Consider the following 26380-nt stretch of genomic DNA (forward strand, 5'->3'; position numbering starts at 1 on the left):
TGTACCTAAGGCTGGAGGAATGGAGTAGGGGTAAAGGTCCTCACAGCTTTCTGGAACTTCCCTGGTCTTCAACCAGGCTGCGCATTAGAATCGCCTGGGAAGATTTTATAAAATACTGATGTAAGGCAGTGAAAATATTCCATGGGATACTATGATGGTGGGTCCAGGTCCTTACACATTTGTCCAAACCCATAATACACACAACACTAACAGTGAGCTCTAAGGTCAACTGTGGGATGATGACGTGTGCCTATAGGTTCAGGAACTATAATGAGAATACCCTCTTGGTGGGAGATGTTGATGATGGGGGAGGCTGTGCCCATTTGGGAGTAAATAGGAAACCTCTACACCTCTTACCACTATCGCTGGGAACCTAAAACTGCTCTCAAAAATATAAAGTCTTATAAAAAACAAAACAAAGACAACAAAAGACCCTGATATACAGGACCCAAATAGACCAATTAAACCAGACACTGACTGGGAGAGGGGACCGGGCAGCGCCATTTTATTAAGCTCTTGGGTGATTCTAACGTACAAAGAGGATTGAGAAGCAGGATGCTAATTAGAAGAAAGCACCTGTGATTTCAGGTCTAGAGATTTAAAACTCATGGTATGACTGTCCCCAGCATTCAGCTCGAGGTGGCATTTTGGCCAGGCCACTTGGTACTGGTGCCTTTTGGTCACTCCTTGAGTGGGGACACAATTCTGAAGTTCATCATGGTAGACTATGAATTTCAAGACAATGTGCAGATTTCAGACAGTGATTAAAGATATTCTTACCCTTATTTTTAATACGTCACTATGCCATTTCCATGAATTACTTCTGTAAGAGAAACATACTAGAGACAGGTATGGCTCAACATATTTGTATTCTACTTATTTCTCATGTAGACTCCTAGTTAAGAAAGTCAGAATTCCCATCCTCAAACAAGCAGCAATGTAGGAGAGAGAATTAATGCCACTACCTTTGTCATTAATAATAGTGTCCATTCATTGAAACTTAACTACGCATCAGACACTATATTTGATACTTTATGAGTTACAAGTTACGTCACTGAACTCACTCAACAATCCTGTAGGATGGCACTGAAGTTAAGGGAATGGCTTTTTCCTATGGCCTCTACATGCTCCTACCCCATTACAATGATGTGGGCACTGGTGTGGGGCAGCAGAACTGGGTTTTGCTTCAAAGTTGGGCTTGCAACCCAATGGCCATAGGTTCAAATCCCGACTACTACTTCTCGGCCGGTCAGCCTTGGACAAACCCGAGAAGCAACCCAAGAACAGCGCTGCAGAGACCTAGAGGAGGGAACTTACAGGAGAAAGGGAAATGGATCACTCAAGGGAAGGTAACTTCTATCTGTGACTGGCTGAGGGCAATGCTGGCAGGGCAGCTCCAAGGCTGAGTCCAAAGCAGCCCGGGTGCCCAAGAACTTCCATTCAGGTCAGTCCATAGCCACCTCCAGGAACAGCTCAACGCACACACAAGAGCAACTCTTCCTCCTCCATTTGGTGGCTCGAGGGGGGGTAATTAAATAGGAAACAGTACAGACTTCAGGGGCCCAAGCTGGTTCATGCTCGGGGCTCGATGAGATGCAGTACAATAAGGATGCTAATAAAAGAACATGCAGCCTGCCCACACTTTGCTTGCCTACTCCTCCTGGCCACATCTCTGATACACAGCCAGTTATACCCATGGAGAGAAAAGGCACTTCTGAGCAGCGGGAGCATGCAGCCAACCGCCCACACACAGCAGTGCTGTCTCTTCGAGCACGAAGCCAAGTTTGGGTTTTCCTCTTTTTTTCCAGCTTCTATTTTCTAGAAAAATTTACTCTGAAATCAACATCTCTTCCTGATATACACACCTGCTTTATAATTACAGGGGCCCAACAAGTATTAATAGAGGTAATGGTATATGACACACCAAGGGAAGGTCGGGTTCGGTGGGTTCTGCTGCAGCAGAAAGAATATTTGCTTAAAATGTGTTAGATGTGACCTAAAAATTGCTTTCCATGTAACTTCAACATTTAAGTACAAATGATAAAATGTAGTTTTCCCAGTGTCTATAATAATCCACATGACTCAAAAAAATTCCTTAATAAAGCTACCAAGAGAATGCTTCCTAGCCAAAGAGGAGACAATCCGTACTTCCATCTTCAAGGAAGTCTATGCGTTGAGTATCTCTGGTCACTGCTATAATAATGAAGATCATGCTTAAGCCATCAAGCCAACCATTTATTCCCTTGGGAAGAGGAACCCGAGACTGCAGAAGATACAACCATATCCCAGAGGACCCAGATCACAAATCACAGATCTTCTCGAGATAACCAAGAACAGATACTTGAGTCTAAACCCAGGGAATCAAAATTAGCTCAGCTGAGGGCCCTACCTTAATTGTGGCCAACAGCACTAAAAATACATGCAACAGCAAGATGTAATATGGTGCAAAAAATAAAACACTCATCAGCATTCTGTTCCAAAAATATATTGGGCTTTTAAGATTGAGCATTCTGAAATTTATGAACTAACTTTATAAGCCCATTTAAAAATACACAAGTGGTGTCCATCATGAACACTTGGAAATATTAAAAATACGTCTCTACTAAACTTTCAGAGTCTAGCTAGCTTTGGGGCACCCTTCCCTACCCGTCTGCACCACTCTCTCCCAAACACACACACAGCAGTGGTCTCCGGCTGAATTAGAGTATTTGCTTGGAACGATTAATATGTAACTCTAGTATATGTGCTGCCGAAGCGAGCACTGATTAATATGTAACTCTAGAAGCATTTATTTAAAGTCACATAATTAATGGAAATGTAGCTACTGGTGGGACTTCTCACACAGTCCCCACCTCGAAGCCAGTGCCCCACTGTGTGGGTTAATGCCATACTTCCGCCTCCTTCCTGGATGGCGGCAGGGGCCTAACTTATCTCGTTGAGTCCAGTTCTTACTGCCTTTCCATCCACCACACTCAGTCAATGAGAACCACATGTACCACGTCCCCACTCAGAATCCAAACCTGAAGGCCCATCCAACCTCAAAACCCAGCTCCCCATGTGCCCGGAAGCTCCACCCTCCGGGCTCTGTGCTCACTGGACACGTGCAGGCTAGTCCTGGCCTCGGGGATCGAGGTGGTCATTCCCCACCCCAGGTTCTAATTTCTTTGCAGCCCTCACCAACATCTGCAAATCTCTTATTTATGAACTTATTTATCCTCTGTCTCCCCCAACAGAATGCTAGCTTCTTGAGGGTAGGGACCCTGTCTGTCTTGTTCAGTTACGCCGCAAGGCCTAGAGCAGTATATTTGCAGAGTGACTGAATGGGTGAACGAATGGTATGCCAAATATTTCTGTGCCCCAGGCAGCCTCAGTGAAAGGTCACAGTAGACAAAGGAATCCAAAACAAGAAGTATGCGGAATCAGTGCTGGCACGATAAAGCTTTCTGGCCCTTGCCTGGGAGGTGCCCAGATACACTGGTTCTAGGACAGCAGTGTCATGATGACACATGCACTGTCCCCTCCAGGGGACACTCAAGCACTGGGGGATGGGTGGGAGTATGTGCCACCCAGGTTGGGCATAGCCCATTTCCCCAGCACCAAGTTCCAGACCCCACTGGAACTAGATCCCACCAGAAGCCTCAAGCATGTTTTATGGAAGGAACTGGTTTAGCCAACACATCACGGACTCCATTCAGAGTAAAAAATTGGATGGAGATATTAGGACATCTGTCAGGAACCCCATGTGGAGCCTGATTGTCTCAATGGGCAGAAACCAGCAAGATGTCTTTATAAACTCAAGCAGGGACAAAGGGAGAATTGAAAGCATCCGTCGGCCCATCCTCACCCCAAAACCACAAGACTATGAAACGACACTCACTCTGCTCCAGGTGCTAACATCACATACTCTGTGTGTTCCCCCCAACAAACCTAGCAGGTAAGCGCTGTAACAATCCCTACTCTATACATGACGGGATTGATGCTAGGAGAAGCTAAATGCCTCATTCACACAGGTGATGAGCAGCAGAGCCTAGATGGGAACCCACATCTTCGTTTCCAAAGCCTGGGCTTTTAAGGAGTGTACCACAGTTTGTGCCCCAAAACAAAGAATACTTATGTCAACTCTAAAGCTAAAAGTTGGAAAAGTTGGCCATTTTCTGCCACATGCAAGGTGCATGAACTTCAAGAAGTAACTCAAGCTTTGGGGCGTCTGGGTGGCTCAGTTGGTTGAGCATCCAATTCTTGATTTTGGCTCAGGTCGTGATCTCAGGGTTGTGACATCAAGCCCTGCATCGGGCTCTGTACTCAGCATGGAGACTGCTTGGGATTCTCTCCCTCCCTCTGCCTCTGCCCTTCCCTGGCTTCTCCCCCAAATAATAAATAAATCTTAAAAAACCCAAGCTTCATGATCAGTTTCCTTATCTATAAAACAATGGGTGCTTCTGGGTTTAAGCCAGAATGTCAAGCGCTTGGAACAGTGCCACAGTGAATTCTCAGCAGGAGCCACTCTTTCACCCTTATTATCAGGCGAGCCCGTAGGTCCCGCACAATTCAGCCAAGTCACAACTGTTAGAGGCAGGACAGCACAGTGCTCCTAGAGGCAGCCAGGGATGAGTCTAAGTCTTCAATGTGTTACTACCTGCAAGAAATCAGGAAAAGAACTCAGTCTGCCTGAGGCTCAGTGTCCTCCTCTGGAAACAGGGTTAATACCTACTACCACGCAGAGTGATGGCCAGACTGGGAAGACTGAGTGAGATAATGCATGTAAGGCACTCAGCACAGCTCTAGGCACACAAGAAGTGCTCGCTAGAGGACAGCTTCCATTAGCACTTGTGCAGAAGGAACTGGCATAATCCCTGGCCACTTTAGTGTACTTCAATTTGACAAATGTTCTTTGAAGACCTGCCAAGGGCAACGCACTGTTTCAGGCAAGAAGTGGAAGACATGATGGTCCCTGTCGTCAGTGAGTGTTGAGCAGTGTGCCCAGACACAGGGGAGGAGGAGGAGGTATAAATGAAAAGGAAGGCTGGGGTCTTGGCATACGAGGCTTGAATACCAAGTTCAGGAGCAGCCATTAATCCTGCGCATACTGTGATGCCATTGAAGGTCTGAGTAGGAGAATGACATCATCCCATTTGTGCTTTGGAAGAATTCCACCCTCTTTGGAGAATGGATCAAAGCTGGGAAAACTGGAGGCAGGGAAATTGGTTTGGAGACTACTGCACCAGTCCAAGCAAAGCTCTCTGAGGGGTGACAGTAAGGAACAGAAAGAAAGGCGTAAACGCAAGTGTCATCCTAGAGGTCCAGCTTAGAGAGAGGACCTGGCAAATGATGGGCTGAAGGGGGAGATGGAAAGTAGTTTCAGATGACTCTGTTTTCTTGTCTAAAATGTTAGGGAGAGTAGTAGTTTGTTAAATGAAACAAGGAAACCAAATTGGCACCTACTGGCTCACTGAGTGAGCAAAGAAGCCTGTCTGTGTTGGGAGGAAACAGAGGACAGGGACATTGAGAAACTGGTAGAACATCCTGGCCATAATGAACACAGGACACACAGGGAGAAAAGCCAAGAGGAAGTGAGAGTGTAAGTCATATAAGCAAGACCAGGCTAAAAAGGCAATTGCTGGAACCTGAGGAGATGGTGCAGCATTTTAAGAACCCAGAAGAGAAGACAACAGCCAGGAGGCAGTGAGACTGGCAGGCAGAGAGGTAGGAGGGATGACCGAGCTTCCACAATGCAGGAGAGAAGCAAGCAGAAAGTTTCAAGACACACGTGGTAAATGACGGTATCACGTGGCAAGGTGGGGATCACGGGCTTTGGAGTTCGGGTAGAATCACTGGCTTCTCAAACAGCAATTTCCATAAGGTTGGAGAGATTGGAAAAGAGGCACAGAGTGAAGGCTATTCTTTGATGAAGCTGGTCAGAGACAGGAAGGTGACGGAGGTCAGGAGCCAAAAGACAAGTAAAACAGAGAGAATGGGGAGAAATTCACTTAGGTGAAGGAAGAGGTGCCAAACTGGCGCAGAGCTTGGGAACACATAGCACCACTTAGTCAATTACTGTCTTCTTAAGGGAGCCGAGGCAACCATGCAAATTAGCATGTGTAGGCCAGCAAAAAACGCACTTGACAGATCTTTTGGAGCCTAATCTTCAGGATTGGGCTAGGCTCATTTGGATTAGATTTCCTAAAGGTATCTTTAAGACAAACAAGAAGGCGGCAGAATGGTCTTGCCAGGCCCGCGAGGCAAGCACGTACAGTCTAAATAGAGAACAGAATAAGGCAAGTAGAACAAGATGTGCTTGACTAAGGGAAAGAAGAAATTGAATGAGAAGAGAGAACCCAACACAACAGACAGAGGCAAAGATCCGATATCTAGTCTGGATGATGGTGGAAATGGAAGAAACACCGAGACCTGGAAGACAGGAACTACGGGCCGGAGATAGTTACAGTTGTTTGTTTGTTTTTTAACATATTTAGGAAGTACAGAAGATGCATACCTTTGTGTACTATAGCACATTCTGTTACTGTTGCTGACTATTTAAAAACAACAACAACAACAACTCAAAAGACAGATGAGGCTCTTTGCAATAGGGATCTGGAAGTAGCAGGGACAATAACAGACAGCCCTGGGCTGGACAGGGAAAGGAAGACAGTTTTTAAGGGAAAACTCCCCCTCCCTCCCAAGTATTTCAGTAAAAGGGAAGTAGGACTGCTTAGAGAATTCAGGCCACCTTCCGCTGGAATAAGCCATCACCAGGATAAATGACAGAAGGCAGCTGGGAGTATAAAACATAGATTTGCATGGACACGGATCATAGAGTCATCAACAAATTGAAAGCTGCAGCCATAAAAATGATTTGGACCAGTTCACCAAATGCTTATTGAGCGCTTTGCATATGATCAGCCCGAAGCCACGGTAGAGAGCAAGGTCAACACAGTTCTCTCAGCTCACCAAGCTTACCCTCAAGCAAGGAAATTTCCAGGAGAGAATATCTACTCATGTGTTTATGTGAGCGCACACACACCCCAGGGAAGAGTCTCCAAATGAGAGGAGGCAGAAATTTTTTTTTAAATGCAAGAGCTACATCATCTACCTACTCAAAAAACTTGCAGAGATTGAAAACAAAACTCAGCAATTAGACTGCCTCTCAGCTCTCATTCCACCCTGCCCCAACCCCACGGCTCATCATTCCCCACAATGGGCCTCCACTTCCAACAAGCATGTAAACCTGGGGACTCCACACAAATTCCCTAATTTTTCCTGTCAGCAGCATTGATACCTGACAGCATAGAGTGGTGGCTAACAGACTCGAGCTGCCACAGCATCTGGGTTCAACTTCTAGCTGAGAGGGTCAGGGCTGTGTGATCCTGGGGAAGTTGCTTAACCTCTCCATGTCTCAATTTCCTTACATGTAAGATGGGAATAATGACACTATCTTCTTCGTGGGTCATTGTGCAATTTAAATGAGTTCATCAGTGCAAAGTGCTTAGACCAGAGCCTAGTACAGGGTTGGTGCCCTATATGGATGGGCTGTTGTTACCACTTGAACCTACCTGAAATGCTATGTTTCTCTCCCCTCATCCAAATCTACTGTCTTCTAAAAAGCCAAATATTTTACCTCCAATTAGTGTGCAAACACACTCAGTCTCCAACACAGGTATTTACTGATGGTCTACCATGTCCTATGCTCCGAGGGAACCAGGATGAATCAGACCCAGCCCAGCTCTTGAGATCACGGCCGACTTGCGGAATGGAAAGACATTCCAGTGAAGATCATCACTGTAACTTGGCAAGAACTGTGAGTTAACATTACCCATTAAGTCACCCCACAAGGAAGGCTGCCTTCCTCTCTTGACTCCTTGAGCAGTCGGATACCCCATTTGTACCATGATGTTCTTCAGGAAAGTTGTTTGCCCTGTGTCCTCTGGGCTGTTTCACACATATATGCCTTGACTTATTCAATTTGATGGAAAGGCACCCGTTCTAGGACTGGGCCTTCTAATTCTATCCCCCAATCCACTCCATCCCCACAACTGCCTTTTACCTGCAAGTATCTGGCCACTGCATATGAGCTTGTGGTCAGTCAGGATGTTTAAGCTTCTCTAGCAGAAAATTCCTGGGATCTGGGAGGTTGGGTTTCTGCTCTGACACAACTGGACTACTTAATTACTGCTGAGGTCCTTCCATAGCCTCTCGGTATAAACAGAGGGACACTAGGCACATACAGACCAGCAAACTAGCAATAACAAAAATAATGACAGTGAACATTTACTGAGAATTTTCCATGTCCCAAGTACTAGATCAAGTGCTTTATGGGTTTCATATAATCCTCCCAAAAGCCCTAAGAGGAAGGGATCATTCCCCCCACCCTCATTTTGCAGTTGAGGAAATGGGCATGCAAAGGATTGCCGACAGAGCAAGGAAGAGGTACCAAAAACTGGTTCCCTGAAAATCTGGGAAGCAATGGTGGAAGTCGTTTTTTGTTCCTCCGCGGTGTTTAGATGGTTGGCTCCCAAATGAAACTTCTGATCACCCAGAAGGAAAGGAAAGAGCCCTGAGCCAAAAGGAAGGGAGAGCCCCCCTTCCTAAAAACAGCCTATTCAGACACTGGCATCCCACATATTCCAACCTCATCGAGATCTCTTTGCTCCTCCAGGATTTCCTAGTTCTCCAAAAGCATCAAACCAGCATGTGTAAAACTAGCACAAAATATAAAACCGACTGGTTTTTCCCTTCTAGAGTTTATACTGAAGGTTTGCAAAAAGGCATGGTTTCAGCCAGGGCTTAAATGAGACAATATCTCCAATCTAGGAAGAAGAAGGGACCTAAAGAAATGTACCCCTGCTGACAGGGGAGGGAAGGGAGCTGGGATCCATTTTATTTTTAAACCTTTAACATATTGTAAAATTCAAGCAAACAGAGGCTCAGAGAAACACCCAGGCATCCAGAGCTTGGGGATGTGGCCTGGGTTATTGGCAGTTAAAAAGAAAGAGGCATGAGACAGAAACTCCCTCACTCCAGCACCAGCTTCACCAGAATCCCACCCCAAAGACAACCAAAACCGGTCTTGTCGAATCTCTCCTGCTCCCTCCAACTCAAGCTGCGAGCAACGCCCACGATACTTCAGACACAGAATGCTGAGATCAAGATTCTTGCTAAGCTTAAAATAATGATGCGCTCCATGGCGGGCTTAAAAACTGTCTGGGGTCCCAAAAAAAGGATCCTAAAAAGCAACCAACGATCAAAACAATTAAAATCATTCTCTCGACCAGAGCCTCTGTGAAAACTCCCCATTCATTCAGCTCCACCTCTGAACATTTCATTCAGTTCGCTGGTAACAGATCTGGGGTCAATTTCCCCAGTGCAGCACCCAGCATCTGCCATCTCCTCGGCGGTGTGAAGAGTGAGTAACGGCACAGGTAATCCCTGTGTGTAAATAAAAACTTGTGATGCTGAGAGTGGGGAGGGGAGAAGGAGATGTTCGGGAAGATGCAGCAGGTCCCCAGTGGCACCCCCCGAAAATGCCTCCTCCCACCTCTAAATGAATTTTGTCTATATGTCCGCAGAACTGCGGAGGCTTCTGATTAATTTCACCACTGCCTCTTTTATTGAATTCCTAAATAATGATAATGCCATTGGTCCAGGGTCACCTACATCCAACAGGTGGAGTGGATTTCTACAAGGACGCGGTAGGCTTTTACCCGCAGGGCTGCCCATGGCTGAAGAGCCAAATCCGACAGCAAGATCACATTCAAAAACACGGGACGAAAGAATATCTTTCTGATTCCAACCCCAAACTGCCAGGGCAAAGACATTAAAGTCCCCCAAAAGCAGGAACACTCCAGTCCCATCTTCCAGGTAAGAAATACATGCTTTTGCTTGCATGGACTTTTTTTTTTCCTTTTTTATGAGAATCTCATTCAGCATTCTGTTGGGGCACGAGCAGACGGTCGCGTTGTGCTCTAGAGATGTATTGTGAACTATCAAAGGTGAAATAGCCTATCTTCAAATACAATGAGCAGTATAAACACAATCTGGGGGAAAGGATCATGAGCAAATTAAATCAACAAATATTTATTGAGAGCCTGGGCCTGAAGACTGAGATGCCCCCCCTGTCAGAGAGCTCCCTTAACTGAGCTTTCTGTGAAGGGCAGATGCAGTTCCAGGCTTCCCGAGTGATAAGCCATTCATCACACGCTGCTTCAGATTGATTGCAATGGCTAAGATCCCCCACAGCATTCCGCCTTTGCCCTGAAAATCAAATTCCCTCAAATCCTCCCTAGTTTTTCAGATCAGTAGCACCCCAAGCAAGCTTTCATTCTGAGCCGGCCAGCCCACTGCCAACCAGAACCAGAACTCCCCACACACCTCCCTCCAGTCCAATGTGTGACCTTCAGGGTGCTGTGCGTGTCCACGTTAAGTTGCCCACCAACCACGCATCCTTTAGCGTCGGGCCTCCACTTCTGCCCTGCTCTTCAAATGCCCTGCTGGGCCATTTCAAATCCATCTGATGGCACATTCAACAGCTAGTTAGCTCTCTGCCTGCTCTCCTACCATCCAGACTGTTTTTGGAGTTGCAGAGCAAATAAGCCAGAAAGGCACAGCCAATGTTACCAAAATCCAAACCCGGATGTTAAACCCAGAGCCCAGGGGAGAAGGAAAGAAGGACCACCTCAGCATCTTTCAATACAAAAATCTCTCTCCCATTCAGTCGCAGCCCACTACCCTATTTCATCTCAAGTGCCCAGTCCCCCGACGATGGTCTGAAATCTTTTGAGGAACATCGGTGTCAAAATAGCACCCATGGGGAGACACCATCCAAGAACCAACGCATGTCTTCAAATCGATCTCGGAACTACAGGCACAACAAATCGGGAATGGATACTGCCAAGGAGAAAATCAAATTCTGCTTGTCTCCTAAGTAGGCAGCAACTAATTACCTAACGTTACCCCCAGAGCCTCCAAGTGAGAAAGCCAGGGGCATCGGGGGAATAACACAGCTGGTCCAAGACCTTCCCGGGGAACTCGTGCCTCTGAATGCAGAATGTCACGGGATCACAAAACGAAGCAAGACCCGGAGCTCCTATATCCACAGAAGCTACTGCATTTTATAGAAATGCCCGGAGGCTGGGAGCCAGGACCCTCCAGTCCCGGGTGCGGTGTGAATGCGTTTTTCATGAGCTTTTTCAAGAATGGAGAAAAGACCTGTCATGTTGAGAGGTTTACAGTGATGTTTCTACTTCCATTTTCTCGGCTCCGGTTGGTTTGTTTGTTTTCCCTGTGAAGCCCAGTTTCTGGGAATCAATGGCTCGGCTACATCGCACTCCCTCTCAGTGGCTCTTGGTAACGGGGCTCTCTCTGGCCGCCAGCGCTCCGCCAGCTCAGAGCAGCTCAGCTGCCAGATCCCCGATCTCACAGCAGACTTCGAGCGGAGCCGAGCACCATCTATCTGTTAGAGCGCTGACAGAGCCACTTGCAGCTCAGCAAAGCCCATCAGGAAACCTTTAGCTTATGAGATCTCGTTCAATACAGCCAAGACAGCAACCTCCACCCACCCACCTGCAAGATGGAAACACAGAGGGATAAACAGACGTACGGCTCCTTTGAACCCTGAACGTTTCTTCTTCCACCAAGGATCTGCACTGCCAGATATCCCCCACTCTTTCCTCCCCTCGAAAGAACACCAAACACTGAAAAACTAACCCAAAGTACCCAATGGACGATTAGGATGCTGGGGACAGGAAGAGGAACGTTAAACACAGCAAAATGAGAATATGAAACATCTACCCCACCAAAGCCCAGACAGGTAAATTGCTTCCCAAATGCAGGTTGATTAACAGCTTCCCTTCACTGCACTCCCCCCCTCCCCAACCAACCAACCCACCACCACCACCACCACCTTTGGGCTCTCTATGCCTCACATCAGTACAGGTCCTTAGAAAGTCAAATCTTCACTTACTCAGATCTACCAAGAATCCCCAGTGCCTTGCTATACGAAAACCCCACAAACGGCAGTTCTTCGCCCGAGAAACCTGAGAGGTTCAGCTGGCACGGAGAGGATGAAACCCACGAATTCTTCTCTGGTTCATCAAAATTGGAGGTGTCATCATCAGACTTGAGGGTGGGAACGAAGGGGGGAGGAGCTGGTTGGAGAAAAACAAGAAGAGAGGGAGAGAAAAATTCAGACGGATTCAACACTGTTGCGGAGAAAATCGTCCTACTCCTTCAGCCTTAGCGATGGCACTGCAGCGCCTGCTTTCAATCTAGCTCACACAGGCAGACCCAGCCTCGGCTCTTACAGCAACAAGAGATTAACCCCTTCTCTGCCAACATGGCCACCAACTGGCAGACAGGCTGCCTTCCCCGTTGGGGTAAACTGAAGGAGAAACTCAAACAGGTCACTTGATGGAACGAAAGCACTTTGGGGAACTCGTGGGAGCCAGCTGCTCCTTCCTGATATTTCCAGAACACTTCGACAGAGCATCAGGCTGGCTGGTGCCAGAGTGCTAACCAACGCACACCTATGTATTTCCTCCTCTGGACAGCTCCAGATCATTAATATTTAATGTTAGTCACTGAAATAAGATGGCATGTCTGCATTTCATGGATTAACCGGGATGAGAGGAAGGAGCAGGAGAGAGGACCTGGGAGGTATGTAACTCATGGTAGGATAGCACTGCAGTCTGGCTCATTCATAGCCAGAGGAGTGTGCTCAGAGCTCTTACCAACCACTTTTTTTTTTTTTTTTTTAGTTCATTATCCCTCCTCCCCACCTCAATCATGCCACCCAAATCCACCGCAGTTTAATCAGCATAATGAAACACCAGCCAAATAAAGTTCTTCCTGATGATTTACAGCATCCCAGCGCACTGATGGTGTAAATGCACCGATGGCCGTCTGCGTCCTACCTCGTTAAGGCATGACTCCGGGCTAGGAGCATCTTACATCTTCTCCACTTTCTGCAGACCTACTACACTCTCTCGGTCAGGGAGGAGGACACTCGGCCATCAGTCACCAGGAAGCTGCCCATTGTGGTGGGCTCCAGGGGGTGTAGCGGGCCAGAAGCGTTGCCATGGCTGCAGGCTGAGGCGTCCGTCTGTGGCGAGCAGGCCAGTGGAGTTGGCGAGCCGGGCATCACAGCCCCCGCAGTGCAGGCTTCATGCTCCCCACTCGGTGCGTGTTCTGGCTGTAACCCCACCTGGCCGCCTGCGTGGCAGGGGCCACTGCTGAGCCAAGTGACAGAGCAGCATGAGTCACTGCCGGAGCTCACTACAGCGCCCCCTAGGACCGTTGTCGCAGCCGGTCACAGTCCAGGCTTCCTTTTTAACTCTTTGTTTTCTGAACTAAGCTGTGCACCAGATAGGAGCAGCAGTCTGGTCTCTGCTTACTGACTCAAAAGAATCTGGCTGTTTGCAAAGTACCCCGGTGACAACCACATCCAAGCGGCCACACTGGTGAGTGAATGGAGAGGTGAAGGGGTGGTGTGGAAGCAGGGGGGAAGGAAGGCACAAGGAGGAGGTCTGGCTGCTCCTGGGAGGTGCAAAGGAGCATTCACAGAGCTTCAGGTACACGGAGATGAGGTGAGAGACTGAAAACATAAAATGCACTACCAGAAATTCATTTAACACCTCCAAGCTCTCAAGAGAATTTAAATCTTCCCTGGTAGGATCAGAATCTACTTACTTAATACTTTAAAAATTAGCTGATGGAAAGAAAAATTACACTGAATGCTTCAGCCCACATCCCATGTGTACTTCCATCAACATAGCTTCAAATCCAATCTGATTTCAATTACCCAATACTTCCTTCAAGAAAAAAAAATTAATAGAAATTATATTTTATAAGAATCAGAAAGAGAAGTTTTCCATCTCAAAAAACTCAGATAAAGACTGAGAAAATGTATGGAAATTCACAGATGATACGAATACGGAAGCATTATGACTGACAGCACATTACTTTGGAATCTGAGTGGGTTCAAATCCCAACTCTACCACTTACCATCAGCTCTGTGACTTCGGGAAAGTCACGTAACCTCTCTGAGCCTCATTTTCAACATAGAGATAACTTCCTCAAAGGGCTGTTGGGAGGTTTAAAAAAAAAATCTATACAAAGTGGTCAGCATATTCCTTAGTACATAGTAAACACTGTATAAAAATCACCCATTACTGTTATTCCTCACATGAGATCCGTGTTTCTGACCGATCCTGCAATTAGTGAAGACTAGTGAGATACAGCCCAATCTGTGTTGAATATTCTTCTTTCCTGCTCAAAGCATGCACACACTCCTGTGGATGTCTGTATTTATCATATCATCTTCTTTCTAGCAGAAGTTTAATTCTCTTTCCACTATATACTAATTTATCTTTGGAAGACTAAAATAGAATCCCATTTCTGAGTGAGGAGTATGATTAATATAGGGGTAGGAGCCACTCTCTGTGAAAGAATTATGATTTAGAAATTCTGTACTATAAAATAAGATTTCTCTTGAAAACTCCATCATGCTGAAAGCTAGCCCATATGGTCGAGATTAGAAAAAGAGCCAGACGATCTTCAATAGAAGGAAGGAGAAATCAACATGAAATACACCAGCTGGTAACAGGTGAGATAATCACAGGATGGAACAAAAGCCAGGGATGTAAACCTCTAGACAAGTAGTCAGTTGAGTACAACAGGAAAGTCTGAAAAGAAGGGCTTATGGGAGCACCTGGGGGGCTCAGTCAGTTAAGCGTCTGATTCAATCGGCTCAGGTCCTGATTCCAGAGTTATGAGATTGAGCTCCACACTCAGTCAGAAGTCTGCTTAAGAGTCTCTCCCTCAGCCCGTCTCCCTGCTCACAATCTCTCTCTTTTTCTCTCTGAAATAAATCAATCTTTACCAAAAAAAAAGGACTTATAAGGGCCATATTTGGGCAGGAAAAGAGCCATAGCCTCAAGCCAAAAAGAAATGGGCAAACTGGAAACTCTCTACCACCAGAAAATGACAAGGATGCTCACATTTGGCCAGGACCCTTTAGGGGAAAAGAAACAGGCCAGAGATTAAGACTATAATCCCAGCTAGCATGTCTGCATTTATAGTATCCTATATAGGGTGGGAACTACAAAACAAGAAATCAACATCAATACTGGCCCAGGATCACTGAGCCCTTAGAGCCCTGGCAGACACAAAAGGAGAACATCTCGTGGAAGCATTTTCACAATCCAGGACACACAGGACAGACAAAGCAACAGGCACACACACGCATGCACACGTGCGCGCACACACGCACACACACACACACACACACACAGTCCCTACTAGAAATCAGTTCACCAAAAAAAAAAAAAAAAGTAAAAACCAGGAACTATACATAACAAGGAAAAAGAAACCACCCAAACTACACAGAGGACCATCATCATCATATAAAAGAAATGGGAAAATGAGCCTTCCAAAAACTGCAGATAAGGGGCACCTGGTTGGCTCAGTGGGTTAAGCCTCTGCCTTCGGCTCAGGTCAGGATCTCAGGGTCCTGGGATCAAGCCCCACATCAGGCTCTCTGCTCAGGAGGGAGCCTGCTTCCCTGCCTCTCTCTCTGCCTGCCTCTCTGCCTACTTGTGATTTCTCTCTCTATCAAATAAATAAATAAAATCTTTAAAAACAAAAACAAAAATCTGCAGATAAAAGAACAATCTAACATGGGCCATAAAATAATTTAATTTAGTATCAAGGTAAATGAGTAGAAATGCTAATAAAAGAATAGAATACTCTGGGAAAAGGACCACACACATTTAAAAGGAACCAAACAGAACTTTAAAAATGAAAAGTATTGTTATTGAATTTGAAGTTTAAAACTCACTGGTACATTAAATAGAATATTAGACACAGCCAAAGAGAAAATTAGTGAAGCGGCAGTTAGATCTGAAGAAATCACATAGAACCATACTTCTCAAAGTGTGATCTGTAGACTGGCAGCATCAGTATCACCTGGGAGTTGGTTAGAAATACAGAAGCTCTGGGGCACCTGAATGGCTCAGTGGGTTAAGCATCTGCCTTCAGCTCAGGTCATGATCTCAGGGTCCTGGGATTGAGCCCGGCTTTGGGCTCCCTGCTCAGTAGGGAGTCTGCTTCTCCCTCTCTCTCTGCCCTTCTCCCCACCTGTGCTCGCTCTCAAATAAATACAATTAAAAAAAAAAAAAAAAGAAAGAAAGAAAGACAGAAATCTGGCTCTGTCCCCCATCTACTGAATCAGAACCTGCGTTACGATGAGATGTGCAATTGGAGAAGTGCTCACATGGAATGCAGCATAGAGACAAAGAGACAAGACATGAGAGGTCAGGAAATAAAGAATTAGAAGGTTCAATACATATCTTAACAGGTGCACCAGAGAGAGAGAGTAAACTAGCTTAAAATCTGGATGTCATATTTTGAAAGGATTATGTGAAACTTAGTCAAATCCAAGACTATGAAGTATGTGACCACATCTATCTTTGGGGGCTAATTCTCCTCCTTCTTATAACTTATGGAAAATGTTCCTTTTCTGACCCTCGCAAAATGTAATTTTTCTGGGACAGCTTGGATGGCCCAGTCAGCTGAGCATCCCACTCTTGGTTTTGGCTCAGGTCATGATCTCACAACTGTGGATTAAGCTCCGTGTCTGGCTCTGCACTCAGCGCAGAGTCTGCTTCAAATTCTCTTTCCATCGCCCTCCTGCTCAATCTCTCTTTCTCTCTCAAATAAATAAAATCTTTTAAAAAACATAATTTTTCTTCTTTACAAAAGGTAGTAATAAGTCGTTGGATTTCAGTCTATGTTGATGGAGATACACGATATACCTGGGAACATAGCACAGTGCCAAGCACACTGTAGGCACACAATAAATATTTGCTGAACAGATGTGTAAAAAAGGACTCTTGAAAAGAGAGCACCTAGCATAATAAAGGCCACAAAGAAATTGCTCAATGTTTGAGTTAAATGAAGAGGCTTTAAAAGTGGAGATTTTTCTGTCTGAAAAATATGTTAATGAGTGCCTTTATTAATATTTTCTGATACAGTATTATGAAATCATCTCACCCCCTATACCCACCACATTCAATAATGACAAATCAGAAGTCATATATTAAGATCTACAGTTCATTGGTAAAAACCATTAAGAAAAACAAGAAAATTTAAAAAAAAAGAAGAAAAAAGAAAAACAAGAAAATCTTTTCCTATGTATTTTTAAAAATAAATCAGCCTGTGCTTGAGGTCACATTAGGGCACATTCCCCGTAGTAGCAAGGGCTATGCAAGCAAGTTCTGGAGTGTTTCCTGCCCCCTGCCCCACGCCATCCCCAATTATAAGATAGATGGCAGAACAAGGTTTTCAGAAACAAAGAGCTATTTTAGGAGCTTTAGTTAATCTCTCTCCTATAAATTCTCTCTTTTCTTTAATTCTGACATTCATTAGGAGCTTTTGGGGGGAAAAACACAGTGCCTTCAAATTAAAAAAACAAAACAACAACAGCAAAAAAAACAAGGAAAGGAGAACCAACTGGATTTGTCCTCTTGGCCCTACTTATCTCTGACATGTTCCACTGACATGTTCCATTTACCCCATCCCACTCTTAATTTTTCAGCATACCACACAAACGTTAAAATTACAAATATAAAAGATTTTCTAATTTTGGTATAGTGTTTATCGCCCGCCTTCCCCACTGGAACACGAAGTCCGTGAGGGGGAAGATGATGCCGTGTTCACCATTACACCCCTAACACCTGGCTGTCCTTAGTCAATGTTTAGTGTATCTATTCTGTTAAAGGAATGAATGAATAACAAAAACCTTGGATGTGTGATAATTTCTTAAACCTAATGGGCTATTTCGTGCAATGTGCCACTTTAGGAGACCTAGAGTACCCGATTTAGTCATGAGGAATTGGCACATTAAAACACAAGTACGACAACAAAAAGCTGAGCCTAGATATCGCTCATAAAACCCCTATGATTTTTAATCATCACTGTGAGTTACAGACACCAGTGCTGAGTCGCGTGTGGCAGAAACGCAAGATGAATACAAGCCAACACAGTGTCATAAAGGACAAAGGCACATAAATAAATATTGTGTAATGATATAATGAATCGGGACTGTGCCTGGAACACAGTGGGCATCCGATATTAAATCAAAAACATTTTCGGCTTCATTCTGTCTACCATGGTGTCCTGTACCTTAAAAAAAAAAAATTAATCCAATGTCATGTTCAAACCTAAAAGGAAGACAGCCAGAAAAGTAGCCGTGCTCTAGTTCCTTAAACTCTGAAGCAACCAATGTGATCGCACTTATCCATGGTACAAAGGTAGGACTGCAAAGTAGGTGAAGAGGAGGTTATTTACGTCATCTAGAGGTCAAGGTGTAGGTGTGAAAAGCAGAGATACATAAATGGAATGCCAGTAAGTCCTGCCGAAGAGGACACGGAGAGTTTTGTGTGTTCCTGCGGAAAAGTGTCACAGAGGTGATTGAATGTCAAGAGTTGGATAAAAGGTATCTTGGCCGGCTGAAGTGGGGAAGAGTACCACTTTAGGAAAGCCACAGAGCAACAGCCCGAGAGAGCCATGGGTAATGAGGCTGGGAAGGAAGCGAAAGAGAAATCTTGGCCAGACCTTGAAGTGGGGGCTTCCCTGGATTGAACTGATGGAAGGAATTATTAGAGTTTCAGAGCCCTGGGTTGGTGTCAGTGCTGGAGACTGATGCCACGGCTGCAGGAGTGATGGTTGGAAGAAGTCAATGCTAGAGATCTCTAAAGGACAGGTCTACGATAGTCAACGCGACAAATTCTAGTTAGGAAGTGATAATGGAAACAGAGAGGATGTGGATCAACAGGAGGCAGGCTACGGAAAGAAGAGGCAAACTGTGACCACTGACACAAGAGAAGAGCCTTTAGGAACATCAGTGACCAGCTCTTAGGATGGGAATAGCTCCGAGAGAAAGAGGTTGCAATTGTAGGAAGAGCAAGAGATCCAGGATCAGAGAGATCGTGGGAATGAACCAATAGAATAGGTTAGGGGATAGGCAAATACAGCTAGTTACTAAATATACGTAAATAATCCAGGCCAATGGAACGGATTCTATTCCCCAGAGCCTCAGGCTTTCTCCCTCTGGGTAGGAAGTGATCAGGTATAGCTCCTCCAAACAACTTCTTTTGTAAGAAATACAAAAAGAAGACAAACTAGACCCAGTTGTTTTTTTTTTTTTCAAAGATTTTATTTATTTGACAGAGATCACAAGTAGGCAGAGAGGCAGGCAGAGAGAGAGGAAGGGAAGCAGGCTCTCTGCTGAGCAGAGAGCCCAATGCGGGGCTCGATCCCAGGACCCTGGGATCACGACCTGAGCCGAAGGCAGAGGCTTTAACCCACTGACCCACCCAGGTTCCCTAGATCCAGTTTCTGATAGACTTAAGTAAATAATATATTCCCCCATGCCTTTGCTTCCCAAAAGAGTCATAAAGAGACTTTAAGGTAATGCTGATTTGGCCAGTGATCAATTTTTAGAATGGTGTCTTCAAAGGAGATGAATAAGGAAGTTAGCGTCACTCAAGTGTGCTTTAATCAATCAATCTCAAGGACACTAGCGTCTGGCTGCCAATGGCTAAAAGCAGGTGCCTTCCCTCTCTGGTGGCAGATTCGAGATCTCAGCGGAGTTGTGCGCTCTGTCTGAATCTCGACATTCTCAAAAGCCATGTTCCTCCTACCAGGTGGCTTGGCATCAAGTCTTTGGCAAATGACTGACATTTTCACACAGACTTATACTTTGAGATGTTCTTTCTCTCAATTCTGCCTCATACTTGAACCAGACTTCTAGTTGTATAGCTTTACTTTGTCTGCCCCCCTCCCTCCGGGTCTGGGTCCTCAGCAAAGCTGCAAAACACCTACATGAGCTGGAAAACACTCCGAAGAGAGAATCCTTTCAAACCACAACTAGTCATGACGGCCAGGTTAGGTCTGGATCTAGCCAGTGTGGGGCCCAGGTGGAGGCCCCCCGAACATACTTAAACGACAGTGAAGAAGCTAGTTCCTCAGCGTCCATTCCCTAGGACCAGACTGCTCTAGTAGTGCCTTCCCCCTTGAATTACCTCCACCCAAGAACACATCACCTTACACTCATTCTTCGCTGCCCTCAGGAATGTGGTAGCGTCCTCTTCTCCAACATTTTCAAATGTATTTTTAAATATTATAAAATATTAAATATTAAAATATTCCACACGCACAAAAGTAGTGAGGTAGTAAAATGAACTCCCACACGCCCCTTCCCCAGCTTCAACAACAAGCAACTCCCATCCCATTCCACTCCATCCCCGTCTTGTTTGCGTGTTTGTTGATTATTAAAAGCAGACCCCAGCACTCGTATCATTTCACCCATAACTACTGCAGGAGAGAACTGTAAGCAGCATTTCTCAACTGTGGCACCAGGGACATGTGGGAGGGGAGAGTGCTTTGCTGTAGGGGGCTGTCATGGGTCTTGTGGGTCATTTAGCAGTATCACTGACCTCTCCCCACCAGATGCCAACAATACCTCAAGTCATGACAACCGAAGATGTCTCCAGACATTGCTAAATGTCCCATGGAGGGGCAAAATCATCCCCAGTTGAGAACCGATGCTCTAACGGATAAGATCTTCCAAAACACTGTTACAATACCTCCATCACATCCAACAAAATTAATAATAACTCTGTAACATTATCTAACACCGTATTTGTGTTTGATTTCTCCAGTAGTCCCAAAAATGTCTCTTTACAGTTGCTTTCATCTCAATCAGGATCCAACTAAGGTTTACAAGCTGATTTGGTTGGCGTGTCTCTTAATTTGTGACAATGATTTTCTTTTATAGTCATTTATTGGGGGGCGCCTGGGTGGCTCAGTGGGTTAAGCCTCTGCCTTCAGCTCTGGTCATGATCTCAGGGACCTGGGATCGAGCCCCACAACAGGCTCCTGCTCCGCGGGAAGCCTGCTTCTCCCTCTCCCGCTTCTCCTGCTTATATTCCCTCTCACTGTCTCTCTCTCTCTCTCTGTCAAAATAAAATCTTTAAAAAAAAATGATTTTTTAAAAAAAAAAGTCATTTATTGGCCTAAGAAACTGGATCACATGTCTGTAGAACTTCCCACATTCTGGACTTGGGTGAGTGAGTGTATTCTCATGACATCATTTAACATGTTTCTCTGTCCCCCATGTTTCCTATTAACTAACCAGCAGTTCAGTGAGGGCGTTCCTTACATTCATATTCTGTTCTTATGGCAAGAATACTTCCCAGTATTCTGGATGTGTTGTCTCCTTAATGCATGACATGTCTGCTTGTCTCCTGTCCTATGATGTTCAGAATGATCCATGGGTTCCAATGACATCAGCCTGATCCCTCCACCATAAAGTTCTCCCATCTTTCACTTAAAGGTTTACAACCATTGATGAGCATTGCCGTGGGCCATTATGAAGGCCATTATGAAGGGCTGCAAAATGGTGGTTTTCTCATTTCACCATTCCTTCTACATTTATTAGCACATCAACAATTTGGTTACCCTGAAATACAGTTCAAATAGGAAGGCAAAACAAATGCTTGGTTCTTTCCCTATATTTAGCAACATTCAGAGTAATGACCTGGGGGCCCTTAGAACCGCCAGAAACGACCGGTGAGATTTCTTTTTGAGTTATCATTAAGAACTTATAAGTTGTTAGATATTTGTTGTTTTTCAAGCCACTGCGGTCTTTTTGGTGTTCATACTGTCCCATCTCAGACAACAAGAAGCCCCTCTAATACTAGATATTTTTGCCAGAAAAGTCAAATCAGAATCTATTTTTAGCTTTTGGAACTACCTTCCAGTTTACAGGGGCCAGAAGAACAAGCACCACCATCATCCCCTACTGAGGAAGCGAAGAGACAAAAGTGGGGGTATTCTGTAAGCCAATGACCGCACTTCCCCATGAAGCCGACGGCACAGAAGAAAACAATATACATGTAGATATGTGCATATATATGTTTGTGTGTGTGTACACACATATATTTTTAATTTTTTTTAAAAGATTTTATTTATTTATTTGACAGAGAGAGATCACAAGCAGGCAGAGAGGCAGGCAGAGAGAGAGGAGGAAGCAGGCTCCCTGCTGAGCAGAGAGCCCGATGCGGGGCTCGATCCCAGGACCCTGAGATCATGACCTGAGCCGAAGGCAGCGGCTTAACCCACTGAGCCACCCAGGCGCCCCTATATTTTTAATTTTAAAAATGTAACCTTATCTCCATTGCTGACTATAATCCAAGCTTTGAGTGACTTTGAATCCAACTACTAGGGGTATTGGCAAGATGCAGAGGAACTGGATCGCTCATTCATTGTTGGTGAAAATATAAAATGGTACAACCACTCTGAAAAAGTGTGGCAATCTCTCAAAAAGGGAAGCATACCCCTATCACACCATCCAGCCATTCCACTCCAAGGTACTTACCCAAGAGAAAGGGATGCATATGTCTGTAGACTTGTACACAAATGTTCATAGAAGCTTTATTTCAAATAACCAAAAACTGGAAACAACCCAGACGTCTATCAGCAGAGGACCGGACAAACTGTGGTATAGCCGTACAACGAACTACTACTTAGCAGTAAAAAGGAACGGACTAGGACACATGCCACAACATGGGAAGAATCTCAGATTGATTCACGCTGAATGAGAGCTGGGCAAAATAAGTACCCCGTGCATGACTTAATTTATATAAAGTTTAGAAAATACAAGCTAAACTACAGTGACAAAAGGCCAATCAGTCGTTGCCTGGGGACAAAGGAAGGAATGGGGAAGGGTGTTGGGAAAGGGCTTCAAAGGGGCATGAAGAAACTTCTGGGGATGATGCACATGTCCATGCTCTTAAGTGTCATGATGGCTTCATGGGGGGGGTATACATGTATCAACACTTAAACTGTACACTTAAAATACATGTGCTCATCATACATCTATTATTCCTCAATAAAGCTCTTTCCAACCATTGGGAAGTGCGAATATTTTGTCCCCCTCCTTCCCTGGTCTATGGAGCCTCCAGTCAGGATCCTTTGCCCCATGATGTGAAAGCACTGACCAAATACACCAAGCCTCACCCATCTACTCACTCCTCCCCCAAGAAGGAGGAGTTAATGTGACTCATCAGAGCTGGACATCACCGGGCTAGGTTTTATTGGAAGGCAGGGTTACTGTGCCTGGAAAGCAAAGATCCAAGCTTGACACTTCCTGTTTCACCACCTATGTCCAGACTTGGCAGGCACTCAGCTAACTGATAGCTTTCGTCCTTCTTTTTTTTTCCTTCCTCTGTCCCACCGTGACAAAGCGGCTCTGCCCAGGAGGGAAGACCCTCCGTTCTTCTCTGGGAGGGTGAGTAAATGATCTGGAGCCCCGCATCAAGGGTTATCGAGTACTTGCCTCACCAGGAATAAAGCAGATATTTTCATCCACATCTGGCTATCAGTTCTTTGTGTGTATCCTTTGTTTGTCAGAAGTCTGAAGGACAGGAAGAGTGGGCCTTACACCCAAAACTGCCAATGCTGTACAATGAATCTTTCTTTCCATCACCAGGGAGCAACAGAGTTGGTCACATTTATCTTCTCTGAAGTGAGACGCTAGAAATTGTTTCCAGACCCTTGGTTGTGAACCACCTGGACCTCCTGCTCTTTGTCCTTCGGCTTCTTAATCTCTTTCGACTTCTGCCAGCCACCTTCTTAGTCCTATCCAAGCTTCACACTCAGAAAATGAGAGTAAATGCAATCGCCACACTTCATAGAATTGACTGGAAAGGTGAGTCCTGAATATAGTTCCAGACGTTTAATATAATTCTGAATCTTTAGCCAAATCATTTCCCATGTTTGCTTGGTTATAAAAGGTTTTGGGGCAAGTGGGAATTTAAGGGTCAAGGACTCCAGTTTATGGGCTTTCCAGAAAAACCTATTCCCCACCTTCCTCCAGGAAAGGCATTAATTTATCTCATCTAGAACTGATTTTACTAAACTAAAATTTAGCATCGCACTGTCGGCTTACACTAAGAGGCACTATAGGAAGCAGTCATAGGGAAAGTGCAAAAGAGTGGCTTAGTCAGTTGAGCATCCGACTACTGACCAGTACGGAATCAGTACAATCAGTACTGATTACCCCAGGTCATGATCTCAGAGTTGTGGGATCGAGCCCCATGTCAGGCTCCATGCTCAGAGGGGAGTTTGCTTGAGATTCTCTCCCTCTCCCTTACCCTCCCCCCACCCAAAGCGCTCTCTAAAATAAATAAATAAATCTTAAAAAAAAAAAAAAAAAAGAAGCAGCAGCAGCAGCAGCAGCAGTAGCAGTAGCAGCACTTATATGGAAATCTCCAGAATACATATGGGAGGAATGAGGTCCACAATGTCACAAGGAGATCTCATTTAAGGGGAACCCAGTGATGAAATTCCTCAGGGCTTGGTATCCAGAAAATCAAGTCTTTTCTGAGCAAACCAGTCTGGATTTTTTTTTTCTCATGGGACTGAGGCTCTCCTACAGTTGACCCTTGAACAACATGGGTTTGAACTGCGGGGGTGTACTTACACATGATTTTTTTCAATAATTCAGCACAGTACCGCAAATGTACTTTCCCTTCTTAATGATGTTCTTAATAACATTTTCTTTTCTCTATTTTACTTTATCGTAAGAATACAGTATGTAATACATGTAGCATGCAACCTATGTTACTCAACTGTTTACATCATCAGTTAAGGCTCTTGGTCAATAGTAGGCTGTTAGAAACTTTGGGGGAGTCAAAAGTTATGCACAGATTTTTGACTATGCAGGGGTCAGAGCCCCTAACCCCCATGTTGTTCAAGGGTCATCTGTCACTGTTCATATTTTCCTTTTTGCTTTGGCCACTAGGAGGCTAAGAGTCCCAAATCTGTCCTTGTCCAGCAAACTGACCGGCACTTCTTTGCTTTTACCTTTAGCCCTGACTTGTATTTCTTTACTGGGATACCCCCTTCAACCAGATTCCTACACTTATTTATTTTTATCCTTTTGATATTGCAATTATCTCTAAAATAAGCCATCTCAATTTATCTTGGAATAAAATGAAATACTGCATATTTTTAACATCTCTGGATGTAGCTGCTAAATGCAGACTAGAGAAGGGAAATCCCATAATCCTAATTTATAAGCATTTAGCTCTTCATAGGCTGTTTTCTCCTATCAATAACTTACTTTCTAAAAACAGAACAATCCCCCAAGAGATACATATATATATACTCGCCTGTATAGCCCCGTAAGCCTGCGAGAACTACTGACTACATGTCTTCATTATTCCTTGTTTATGTTGGAGCAGAGGGGTGCCCACATGCTCCTGGGCTAGTAAGTTGAAATCCTGCCATCACTACTACAGCATCCCCAGCCCATCTTCCTCTCTCTCATGCTGATCCCCCCACAGCCCAGCTCTCCTTCCTCACTTCCTCCTGCCCCTCAAGTCACCAGGTGGTTATCCAACAGAGAGATACATATCAGGGCCAACAAAGATGAACAGAGAAGCACATCTACCAACCTCCAGGAACCAGCATGGAAAACAAAGCATGGACAGACACCTGCTTGAATGAGAGAAACCCAAAACAAGCAGACCTGAAAAAGGTCCAAACAAGCCAACACACACACACACACACACACACACACACACACACTTCACAAGCCATTGAGATAGTGCTATTCTAAAAGTAGAACGCTAAAATAAATGAATGAAATAATTCAAGTTAAAACCATAAGGGGTTTTCATTTGCAAAGAAGAGAACACTGCTCACTAGAAATCAAGGCCAGAGGGCCAATTCAAAGGATAAATATGGTAGGGCATAAAAAGATTTCTTCATTTATATCAATAATGCAGGAAAATCAGCTGACCATAAAAACTCCTGATTTCTTGGGAGGCAGTATAACTATGCTGTGAAGCGTACAGGCCTTACTGGTTTCTATGTTGGTATAGAATATTCTGGAAAGTTATATAACTGACAATAGTGGATCGCTTTAGGGAGAAGCCCTGGGCATAGGGTGAGAAAGAGACAATTTTCACGTTTAACCTCCTGTGTCATTTGACTTTTTTTTTTTACCATGGACTGTACTAACTTTTCAAATAAATAAAAGCAAAGAGAAGTTGGATTTGGAGAGACCTGAATTTGACTTCTGCCACTGCCAAGTATTGGCTCCGAGACCTTTGCCAAGAGGCTTCATCTCCTTAGGCCTCAATATCCTCACCTGTACCATGAGACTGATGATAACACCTCACAGAGCTGCAGTGAGTAAATGGGACAATAATACACGTAAAGGACTTTGCAGAACCCTTGGCACAGAGTAGGTGCTCAATAAAATGCATGGCAATATAATACACGCCTAAGAAGTTAATGAAGAAAACTGAATCCATCC

General features: G+C 44.8%; 1 protein-coding gene across 8 annotated transcripts in view; it reads right to left on the reverse strand.

Annotated features, from left to right (window-relative positions):
• The window catches only part of CIT (citron rho-interacting serine/threonine kinase), a 162952-nt gene that overhangs the window by 87935 nt on the left and 48637 nt on the right, over nucleotides 1-26380 (reverse strand). For all 8 annotated transcript variants that reach the window (XM_047696794.1, XM_047696800.1, XM_047696801.1 and 5 more), the window contains one exon: nucleotides 11957-12140. In XM_047696794.1, coding sequence (XP_047552750.1) covers nucleotides 11957-12140 — 184 coding nt within the window. The remainder of the gene's footprint in view (nucleotides 1-11956; nucleotides 12141-26380) is intronic.

Source organism: Lutra lutra, chromosome 12 (assembly GCF_902655055.1).
Source record: "Lutra lutra chromosome 12, mLutLut1.2, whole genome shotgun sequence".
NCBI lineage: Eukaryota > Metazoa > Chordata > Mammalia > Carnivora > Mustelidae > Lutra > Lutra lutra.